Source organism: Malaclemys terrapin, chromosome 5, assembly GCF_027887155.1.
Source record: "Malaclemys terrapin pileata isolate rMalTer1 chromosome 5, rMalTer1.hap1, whole genome shotgun sequence".
Taxonomy (NCBI): domain Eukaryota; kingdom Metazoa; phylum Chordata; order Testudines; family Emydidae; genus Malaclemys; species Malaclemys terrapin.
Window position 1 is genome coordinate 57,417,311 of NC_071509.1, and position 11,967 is coordinate 57,429,277.

At 39.6% G+C, this 11,967-nt stretch overlaps 1 protein-coding gene across 3 annotated transcripts in view; it reads right to left on the minus strand.

Annotated features, from left to right (window-relative positions):
- The window catches only part of CNOT7 (CCR4-NOT transcription complex subunit 7), a 33,733-nt gene extending 21,767 nt beyond the window's left edge, over positions 1 to 11,966 (minus strand). The window contains exons 1-4 of one of the 3 annotated variants that reach the window (XM_054029866.1): positions 11,894 to 11,966; positions 9,790 to 9,989; positions 9,109 to 9,302; positions 5,951 to 6,112 (exon numbers count right to left, since the gene is read on the minus strand). In XM_054029866.1, coding sequence (XP_053885841.1) covers positions 5,951 to 6,112; positions 9,109 to 9,302; positions 9,790 to 9,906 — 473 coding nt within the window. In that variant the 5' untranslated portion in view covers positions 9,907 to 9,989; positions 11,894 to 11,966. The other 2 variants (XM_054029863.1, XM_054029864.1) reach the window with 2 other exon arrangements.
- Position 11,967: the final 1 nt, after the last annotated feature.

An 11,967-nucleotide genomic window follows, 5' to 3' on the forward strand; every position in this document is an offset into this window, starting at 1 on the left:
TCTGTCCACGCGCAGTGGAACAGAATTCCCCCAGGAGTAGAAATTCATCACATCACCCTGCCCACAGAGCCAGGTTAGGACAGATTAGGGCATACAGTGCTGCTACGGGGGGGGGGGGGGGAGCAGGGGGGGGTGTTACAGACTGAGGCTCAGAATGGCTAGTGTGGGGGGGGGACAAACTGGGGCATGGGTTCAGGAGCTAGTGGGGTGACAGCATTGAGCCAGAGGCTGAATGGGAGTGGGGGAGCATGGTCACATGGGGAGGAGGCTGCAGGACCCATCAGGATGGGGGGTGGGGTGGGGACAGGGGCAGATGTGCCTGACTGAATGGGAGAGGTTTGGGATCTGCCAGGGTCTGCATAGGGTAGGCTCTCCAACTCATTAACAATCCTGACCCTCCCCCCAAAAAATCTGTTCTATACTTCTCCTACCCACACCCAGCAAGCCTCCAGGCTCCTTCCCTCTCCCTCGGATCCTCCATTACCCCTGACACTCCCAAGTCTTTGCACTGCTTCTGATGGGTGCAAGAAATACAGTTCTGTATTGTAAATTAAATAAATTACTCAAAGTTCTGTATTAATATGCATAGTAAGGAATCTATTTGTTTAAAAAAAAAAAAAGTACCAGAATCTGTTTTTTTTAAATCTCTATTGTTACAGACATACTTGCTGAAAGATATTTTGAAATAAATTCCCAAAATAATTGAAACTGGCATGATTATAGTGTGTTATTTTGACAAATAAAATACTCAGAAAAGGCAGAATTTTAAAATATCATGAGCAGAATTTTTAATTTTTTGGTGCAGAATTTCCCCAGGAGTAATTTACATTGTATCTGTGGTAGGAACTGGTTCACTGCTCACACTCTATCAGGCATCTTAACCTGGAAAAGGTCTTCTTATCCCCACTCTCGCCACTGGAAAAAAAAAAAAAAAGAATTCTCTCTATCCACTCCCCCTACCACCTATATATCAGGGTGGATAAAAATCAATGTATGTTTGTTTGTTTTAATTTTTCCAAAAAAATAAAAATAAAAATAAAAAAAATTGTTTTTTTTATTTAAATTGGATTTTTTTGCTAAAATGCTTTTTGAGGGAAAAAAGCAATCTTAATTAAAACTCAATGATATCTCATCATGGAGTAGGGATTATAAATTCTAATTCTACAGTATGAGACAATATATTCATGTAATGTTTAAGAAAAGTTTTGTAAATGAGTTCCAATAGTTCATGGATTAGGGACCCAATCTTATGGGGTTCCAGGGGCTTCTGTATAGATTATTTAGGTTACTCTTTCTATCTACCCAATGGGACTCAGTCTAGAAGATACCATCAGAGATGCTTAGTTTTGCAGTTCTCAAACTGTGGATTTGTGTCTCCAGAGATAACAGCAAAAATGTTTTGAAATAAATAAATAAATAAATAGAAGTGAGAAACAACAGACCTCAACCCCATTGTCCCTCTGCAAATTTGTGTACACAGAGTCAACCCCTTACATCTCTCTAAAAGTGCAAAGTTTCAAAAAATTCAATGAACAGAAGATTGTTGGGGGCGGAATAGATCTGGAAAAGGAGAAGTCTGGAGATAAATGTGAGAAGGGAGGGACAGGCAGTAGAAACAAAGGTGAAACTGTTTGAGCAGCATATTCCAGAAGTCTTGAGGTCTTTCTGAGTATAGCCTTCATTGATTTGAGATCTACCATACCATTCTCTCACTAGAAGAGAAAACCTATAATGGCAGCAGGCCGTAAAAGAGACCCAGTTTGGGAATATTTTAATTAAGTTCCTCTACCTGTGGTTAAGACAGGCATGCGTGCAAAATGCAAACAGCACAACAACAAAAATGCAAGGCCTGGTTGCCGGAATGAAACAACATTATGAGAAGTATTCCTTCTCAGGAGAAAGCTGTGTTGAAGATGATGAAAGGAACATGTCTGAACATGCAGGATCTTCAGGTTGGTAAACGTCTTTATTTCATACTTCTGTCTTAAGTGTCTGTCTGCCATCTAGACTATTCTTGAATTCTCATGTTTGAGCAAAAAATATAGTTGTTACTCTATAGTACTATCATTTTAGATGCAGTTGTGATAAAAATAAATAGCTGAAATAGGCAGATCTTCCTTTTACAATTTCACCTTTAAAATAGTACTGTCAGTGAATGGAATGAGTAATACTAAATGAGCAGTATGGTGGTAATAATTAAATAACTGCATTGACTTATTTTGTTTAGGAGAATCCCTCCTCAACAGACAGGATTCTGAAGACTAACCACCTTCAAGATCACCATCATTTTCTATAGTTTCAGAGTTATCTGACAATGATAGTGTTTCAGTCACATCACGTATATCACATAGTCACAGTATATCTATCATCTGTAGCAAAAAAAAAAAAGAAAAAAAAAACCAACCTCCATCATCCAGAAACAACCATAGAGAAGTTTGTGATAAGAACCAGCAGATTACAAAAAGGTAACTGATGAAAAAATTGCCCAGTTTGTTTATGCAACAAACTCTACTTTCGCATGATTGAGAACACACACTTCATTAACATGGTTCAGTCACTAAGACCAGGATACTAGTCCACCCAACAGAGCAGATGTCACAGGCAAATTGCTGAATAAAGTGTATGAAAGAGAAACTGAGCAGTGTGCAAAACGTCTAGAGGGTGAAATTGTTAACCTGAGTCTTCATGAGTGGAGCAATGTTCACAATGATCCTGTTGTATGTGCTTGTGTGACAACTGAAGAAGGGAATGTCTTCCTTACAGAAACAATTGATACATCAGGAAATGCACACACAGAAGAATACTTACAGAAGTAGCAGTAAAAGCTATAACAAACTGAAAAAAAATTCAAATGTCTAGTACGCAGCTTGGTCACAGACAATGCTGAAAATGTATCCAAGATGAAAAGAAATTTTAGAAGCAAGTCCCAAGCTAATAACATACAGCTGCAGTGCTCATTTGATGCATTTCCTAGGCAAAGACTTCAGTGTTCCAGAAATAAAAGCTAATGTTGTTGAAATTGCAAAATACTTCCGTAACAACCACTTTGCAGCAGCTGCTCTGAAAAAAGTGGGAGGAACCAAGCTAACTCTCCCACAAGCCGCGCAATGGAACTCCATACTGGACTGTTCTGAGCACTATAGCAAGAACTGGCCTAATCTGATGAGAAGTTTGTGAACAAAATCGTGACAAAATAGATGGCATTGTCACAGCCAAAGTTCTCAACATTGGGCTTCAGAGAAATGTTGAACACATGCTGAGTACCTTGAAGCCTATTTCTGTAGCTTTGAATGAAATGCAGGGAAATAGCTGTTTTATTCCTGACGCTGTTGAAATTTGGAAGGAACTGAGATCTTAAAAAGAAAACTATGCAATGACTGAGTTAAATTACAGGCATTAAAAAACGAATTGGACAAGCACTATCTCCAGCTCATTTTCTTGCAAATATTCTCAATACTGGTACCAGGATCAAACCTTAACTGCTGAAGAAGAGGAGTTGGCTATGACACGGACGTCCAGCAATCATCCCTCCATAATGACAACTTTAATAAACTTCAGAGATAAGGGTGAACCATTCAAGAAATATATGTTTGCTGATGATGTTTTAAAGAAAAAAAAGTCACACCAGTGAACTGGTGGAAGTCACTTAAGCACTTGGATTCAGAGACTATTGAAGTGATAATCTCACTTTTAACAGCAGTAGCTTCTTCTGCCATTGTAGAAAGAATATTTTCTTCCTTTGGACTAATTCATTCCAAAATGAGAAATCGTTTGGGACCTGAAAAAAGCAGGAAAGTTTGTTTTTCTTTTCCAGATTATGAACAAACAGGAAAATGAAGGTGAAGATGACTGAGTTAGCTGCAGAGGCCAAGATTTTAAGTTTCTCATGTTGACCTGGCTGACATAATCTATTTAATTTTGGGGTTTTTTTGGTTGTTGTTGTTTAAGATTTCCTTAAAATTATTTTTAACTAAAATAGTTAAAACACAAACAAACCTGATTTTAAAAAACTTGAATGTTTAACTAAATTCAAAAATTCATATGCTTGTTTTGTTAAAATATTATAAGTTTGCTGTTGAAGAAAAAAATCCAGAATACATAACATTGTTGATTTAGTTAAATAAAACAATTTAAATGTCTGTCTGGTGATGTTCTCCTCCTAATACAGCATGGCAAGAAAATCCTCCAAATATTAATGATTAACCCAGAGGTAGGCAACCTTTCAGAAGTGGTGTGCGAGTCTTCATTTATTCACTCTAATTTAAGGTTTCGCGTGCCAGTAATACATTTTAACATTTTTAGAAGGTCTCTTTCTACAAGTCTATAATATATACCTAAACTATTGTTGTATGTAAAGTAAATAAAGGTTTTAAAATGTTTAAGAAGCTTCATTTAAAATTAAAATTAAAATGCAGAGCCCCCCAGATTGGTGGCCAGGACCCAGGCAGTGAGAGTGCCACTGAAAATCAGCTCACGTGCCACCTTCGGCACACGTGCCATAGGTTGCCTACCCCTGGATTAACCTGTTGAATTGAAGATAGTTCCCCTCCCAGTGACTTAATAAATATCTGCTTCAATTACCTTTGGTAAATGAAATAACCAAACAATCATTCACTTTCTGATACAGCTGCAAAACTAATCTGAAAAGTTTTCAAAATAAATTACTCTAAAAATGTAGAGTGTGTACCATCTAAAAATGAAACCTACATCTATCTCTGAGTTGTGAAAAATATGTATTAAGGTTATAACCAACAAGAATGCACTTTTATGTAGAAATCCATGATTAAATCGAATCTTCCTGACTAGTGATTTAAATCAAATTCACCCTGCTATATATTCACGTCCATCTCATCACAGAAGAATGGAATTTGAAACCTGATTACGGTCACTTCCTAACTAAAGGAACCAACCCAAACAAAACTCAGTCGCAGATCTCTTCATTTTTTTATATATATATATATATATATATACATATATATACATATATATACATATATATACACACACACACACACAGCGCCAGCTTCCATCTCATTGAGAAATAATTACTCTTCAATAAGCTAAGCAAACCAAGTAGTATGTACTTTCTTCCGCAAGACAGCCCAAAGCATGTGTGCAGAAAGAAGTGTTTCATGTAAACTTTCATAAAGCTAAGTGTGCTAAAATGAGAAGAGCACTCTTAAAACATCACATTTCCTGGGCACACAATCCTCAGTCTTTTCATTTTTTTAACTAAGGTAAAAACCTCCCAAAAAAGGCTGATTGCTGCAACTGAGTTAATGACTGTCTTCCTAAATAACATATGTCCAAAATAATAATTCAGAAGGATTTAGTTCTTTCGGAGAGGCCACATGCTCTCAGCCAAGAACATAAAGGCTACTACTTTAAAAAGAAAGCGTTTAAGTAGTTGAGAGTGACCCAAATAAGAACAAGATACAAAACTTTCAGATGACTTTGAAAAATGTATTTTGTGCATTTAATAAGACATGTTCATGTTTTCCCTACCAGCATTATTAAAAGTCTTCAGGGCTGTCCTGAGGCGTCCTTCCCCCTCAAATAATGTTAAGCAACTACTTTCAGTTTTCCAATTACTTGACTAGCGTACAGGAGAGGTATGTATCTGCTTTCTCCCTTGACCTGGGAAACTGTCAAAGCAAAACAAATAGAAAGATACAGTGCTTCCTTTCTATAAGGCTGCTCCTGAAAACCAATGGTTTTGCATCCTGTTACAAGACACACATCATTAGTTTCTAAATGAACTACTATGAATTTGGGAGTCCAGACCCTAAGAGTAACATTAACAAAGCTTTTTAAATTACCTCACTATACCCTAAACTAATTCAGCATTAGATGTACAGCTTAAAAGCACAGGTCAATCATTTTTAAGTCTGGCATCAGAATAGCATTGAGAACTGGCCAACTCAAATATTATTTTATGTGCAGTATTTACCTATGAAAGGAAAGCCATTTGACTCCTTCACACAGCACTACTCCCGATGTCATAAGTAGTTCTGCAAAATACTGAGTCTCAATTCCTTCTTCCTCATGCTTTTTAAACTGGATACCAGATGTTGTTAGTAGTTCTATGGAGTCCTGGGCATACATGTCCTCTCTACAATGAGAGACATAAGTAATACAACATTCAGATCCACACAATGACACAGCCTCAATATCAAGTTTATAAGTAAAATCCAGCACAGAATGCTGTGTATACTTGGAACATTTTGCCCATTGTTTCAATAGGCAGTGTTAAAACAGATTTAACAATGCAGACACCATGATATAACTGTTCACAGTTAAATATGTACATATCTGAAAACCGTGCACTAAAATTGGTGATTATAAAACAAAAAACTCTTTTACTCAGTATTGACTAAGCAGTTTTAACATTATCCTCAATCACATTGTAAGATAAAATTCAGGAACATTTAAAGGAAACAGCAAAGAAATTGAACCAAGCTCTCTAGGGATCAACATAGGACTATTTTCTTATATTAATCATAGATATTTGGGAGAAGACTGGTTGTTCAGACAAGATTACAAACTCTTCCTTCACATAACCAAACGACTTTCCCTAATGTCTAGGGCCCTACCAAATTCACGGTCAGGAAAAATGCATCATGGACTGTAAAATCTGATCTTTTGTGTGCTTTACCTTATACTATACAGATTTCACAGGGGAGACCAGCGTTTCTTAAATTGGGGGTCCTGACCAAAAAGGGAGTTGCGGGGGAGGAGGTTGTCACAAGGTTATTTTAGGGTGGGGGTCAGTGTTGCCACCCTTACTTCTGCACTGCCTTCAGATCTGGGTGGCTGGAGAGCAGCAGCTGTTAGCCGGGCATCCAGCTCTGAAGGTAGTGCCCCTCCAGCAGCAGCACAGGAGTAAAGGTGGCCAAACCATACCATGCCACTCTTACTTCAGCGCTGCTGCCTTCAGAGCTGGGCGGCTGGAGAGTGGGGGTTGCTGACTGAGGACCCAGCTCTGCAGGCAGCAGCACAGAAGTAAGGGTGGGAATAGCATGCCATCCTTGCTGCTGCTGCTGGCAGTAGCTCTACCTTCAGAGCTGGGCTCCCGACCAGCATCCACTGCTCTCCAGCTGCCCAGCTCTAAAGGCAGCACCACTGTCTGCACAGCACAGAAGTAAGGGTAGCAGTTCTGCAACCCCCTCCCCATAACTTTCCGACCTCCCCCACCCCCACAACTCCTTTATGGGTCAGGACCCCTACAATTACAACACCGTGAAATTTCAGATTTAAATAGTTGAAACCATGAAATTTACAATTTTTAAAATCCTATAACCATGAAATGACCAAAATGGACTGTGGATGTGGTTGGGTCCTACTAATGACATAAGAATGGATTTCAACCAAGATATATTATTCACTCCAATACCTTAATCATCAAGGAAATTACAAGTTATTAAATATTTAGGAAATTATTTTCCCTTGCAAAATTTCAGTGACCCTATTACTAGACATTCAAAACAAGCTGAGCATATTGATTTTGAGAAACAAAGGGCTAGGGAGGGAAGATTACTGAGGGAAAATTCCTTCCCCCCCTTCTCCCAGGTCTGAAGTTATAAATCTTGACCTTTTCCTCTCCTCCTATTGATCAGTGTAATAATGAGATTAAAAAAACCTAAACAACTTCTAGTTTGCTGCACATATACACAATAATGATGCATGATAAGAAAAGGGAATACTATTGCCAATACTATATACTTCAGAGGGTACCCCTAAAAACTTTCTACATTTAGGTAGGTCCTATACAACACCCATCATTGTGGTAAATGAGACCCATACAGATCTTTATATATTTAATATTCCACTGCTGCACAAGTCCACCAAACAAAGACTACCAGCACAGGAGACCGGGAAAGAGGCAAATCCTTAACTGTAGCTAAAACCAACCAACAACATTCTTTTAGTGATTAACTTCTGGGGCCTAATGAAGCCAACTGGGTTCCCTATTCAGGTAACCAACCACATTTTGGTCTCTAAATAAACATGAGTATAGCTTTGTTCTTTCACTAGCTTGTCCTTCAAAGACTTGCTCATGTAACAGTCAACATTCTAGCAACTACTGTTGTCAAGTTCGGAATCTCCCCCACTTTTCTCTTAATTTCTCATTCCTCTTCTGTTATTTCTCTAATTATTATTTCACTCTGTAAATTGCTTTGATACTTTATGAATAAATGACATTATATAAGAATTGGCCGCTCCAAGTCAGACCTTATGAACATTAGCTGTCATTGCCTATGCCATACTTGTTGTGTAGATAGAAGCCTTTGGTGTCCTATGTTTTCAGTTTTCAGGATTTTTTGTGGTTTTTTTTTAAATCCATTACTTACACAAGTGCGTGTCAAAAAAAAAAATCTAATTTTAATGAGCAGGAAGTTAATAGAATATTCAGGATTTAATTTTATTAATAACACCCAGAAATTTCCTTCTGAACTGTAAAAAACTTCCTTGTTTTCTTTTGACTAACCAAGTTTGGGGGCTGAAAGTTTGATATCTTCTTCTGCACTCTGCACAACTACCGTTGGCAACAAAAATGAAGTTTTGTGCCCTAACACTTTTTTTTTTTTTTTTTTTAATCTTTGTCTGGTTTCTCTCAACTTAATGGTTTTGCGATTATATCATGCTACATATTAAGGAAGATTCCTTTTACAGTATATTTCACATTATTAGCTCCATCAGAAATTAAGCAAAGAATTTAGGCAGAATTACTTTAGTTAAAGGCTAAAAATGCATATGAAAGAATTATAGGATAAATCTTCAAGGTGCTGAGTGCCCTCAACTCCCAGCTCACAAGGCTGACCCTTAAGTTACACAGATGATAAAGCAGAACATATAAAGGAAAATACAAGAATGTGGGACTAATAAGCCAAGAAAGCAGAAGTCCATTTGCCTGAATGGTCTTTTCTTGTATCTAAAGTGTCTTATACTCCAAGTAGAAAGGACCATACTTACTAAAAATGTATTAACATCAGTCCTTTGAGATTTTAAATAAATACTGTGCAAGTAATAATTATAACATGCTTAGGTGTAAAAAAAAAAAAAAACAAAAAAACCCTAAAAACCCAGTAATATTTTATCACCACTTACGTTAAATTAAATTTAAAATTAAATTGCCAAGTTGAAGTTCCTGGAGGGTATTCTCCTTGCTCATTCATAAATGTCAGTCCTAGCTGAATTATCTTTAGCAAGTCTACATTACAGCGCAGCAGTTGGTACTGATAGTCCGCATTGCTTCTGAATTCTCCAATAGGCCTTGCAACTACACCTGGAAACTCTGTGTCCTGTAAAAAATAAGTTACAGCTTCAACAAAAGAGAAAACTTATCTGCAGCAAACCCACTCCAAATATAAATATTTCAAGAGCATGTTTCCAAATACTTAACTTTATAATTCTCATTGAAAATATGGTATATGGCAGTATTTTTTTTTTTATTTAAAGGATGAACATTACTATCACCATGACAGACTACCTGCAGCGATAATTCAGACTTTCCATGGTCTTCAATGGATTCTGGAACAAGCCCTTTAAAAAGGCTAATTTCTTGTTACTGAGAAAACTTGTATACAGTGTTGTTGTAACCATGTTGGTCCCAGAATATTAGAGAGACGAGGTAGGTGAGGTAATATCTTTTATTGGACCAACTTCTATTGGTGAGAGACACGCTTTTGAGCTTACTCAGCTGTGTGTGTCTAAGATATTACCTCACCCACTGAGAAAAACATCACTAGACCACATAGTACACTAAATAGGGCTCTGTCACAGACATACCATGGCAACATAATTATACTTCCGTATAACTTGACGAATTTTCTTCATTTCTTCATCCAGGTTACAAGCCCAAACTTCACAAATTCTTTGACTATGATCTACTGTAGCTGCTGGCATAGTGGGGGGGATTTAGATACCAGGCATCAAAGAGTTATACTTGATTGAGGGTCAGTTTCATAAAATAGATTTTAGATGTTTACCTAAAAGACAAGAACAAATACAAATTTTGATTCCCAATGATTTGAAAAAGAATGCTTCCTTAACCTTCAGAGCAAGATCCAACAGTTTTCCTGAAACTCAAATGAAAGTAAAACTTAGTCACTGAAAGCTTATGAACTTGGTACTATTCAATAGTTACATTAGTGATTTGGATAAAGAAGTGGAGAGTAGGCTTATAAAATTTGCAGATGATACCATATTGGGAGGGGTTGCAAGCACTTTGGAGGACAGGATTAAAATTCAAAACAACCTTGACAAATTAGAGAATTGGTCTGTACTCAAGATGAAATTCAGTAAAAATAAGTACAAGTACTTCACTTACGAAGGAAAAATCAAATGCACAAAAACAAAATAGGGAATAACTGGCTAGTCAGAAGTACTGCTAAAGAGAATCTGGGAGAGTAGTGGATCACAAACTGAATATGAGTCAACAATGTGATGCAGTTGCAAGAAAAGCCGGGGTATATTAATAGGTGAATTGTACGTAAGAAATGGGAGCTAATGTCCCACTCTACTTGGTGCTGGTGAGGGCTCAGCTGGAGTCCTGTGTACAATTCTGAGACCCACACTTTAGGAAAGATGTGGACATGTAGAAGAGAGTCAGAGGATAGCAACAAAAAGAGTTAGAAAACCTGACCCATGAGGAAAGGTTAAAAAAACCTGGACCCATTTAATCTTGAGAAAAGAAGACTGAGGGGGTACCTGATAACAGTTTTTAAATATGTTAAGGGCTGTTATAAACAGGACAACGTCTACTGATGATAGAACAAAAAGTAATGGGCTTAATCTGCAGCAAGAAAGCTGTAGGTTATATATTAGGAAATACTTTCTAATTATAATGGCAGTTGAACTGTGGACCAGGCTTCCAAGGGGAGTTGCGGAAGCCTCATCATTTGAGGTTTTTAAGAACAGTTTGGACAAATGCCTGTCAGAGATGGTCTAGTTTACTTGGTGCTGCATCAGCGCTGGGGGCTGGACTAGATCTCGAGAGAGACCTTCAGCCCTACAGCTCTAAGATTCTAAAAGATGATATCCTACTTAAAAACAGACAGAACTTTTTAGTTTTGTTAATTTATTTGGTGTGGCCAATTTGCACAAAGCCAGGCAGGCTGCTGGCATCTCAGATAAGAATACTCTGCGCTGCAATGAAATGCCTCCAGCAAGGACCCCCTCAATGCTCTCTCTTTCCTCAGGGAGCTTGTGCGGGAGTGCCTTTCGCACCGCTTGCCAACTAACAGCGTGAAATGCAGTGACGGGGGGAAGCGTCAGACAGCTGCCAGCACCGCATGGTTTCACGAAACCCTGATGGAGTTAATAAAATAATAATATTCGCACCGTTCTAAGGAGACACAGACTCCAACTCCGGACGGGTCCGCGCTGGGAGCGTAACAGGCACCGCAGCGCCCCGCAACCCCAGTGTCCGTGACCCGCCCTCCCCCAGCGCAGCTACCTTCAGCCCACACGGAGCCCGGGCGCACGGCGGGAGCTGCAGCGCCCGGTGCCGCGGGATCCAGGCCGCGAGCAGAGGCCGCCCCACCCCCGCAAATAGGAACTGAAAACGGAGAGTAGCGCGCGCCCCACGCGGAGCTGGGGAAGCCCCCGGGCCGCGCCCTCACCCCGACTCCGCAGCTTAGAGACCCCCGGAAAGGCGGCCTCCCGCCCAAGTCCCCACAGCCCACCACGCCCGGAAGCCACGCCCCTCCCGCTCTCACCTACGCCGGGCTCACACGGGCGGGGCAGAGCCGAGCCGGGCCGGGGGTGGGTCTGGCTGGGACCCGGCGGCGGCGGAGGCGGCCCCAGAATAGCGAGTCGCACCGAGAAGCGCAGAACCTGCCGCCCCCACCGCACAAAGCCATTACATCATCTCAGCGCGCCGCGCCCTGACCTTTCCATTCTGACCCCTGACCCCGGGAGCGCGCTCTCGGCTCCAATCGCGCTCCGCCTTCCGGGGCACGGCCG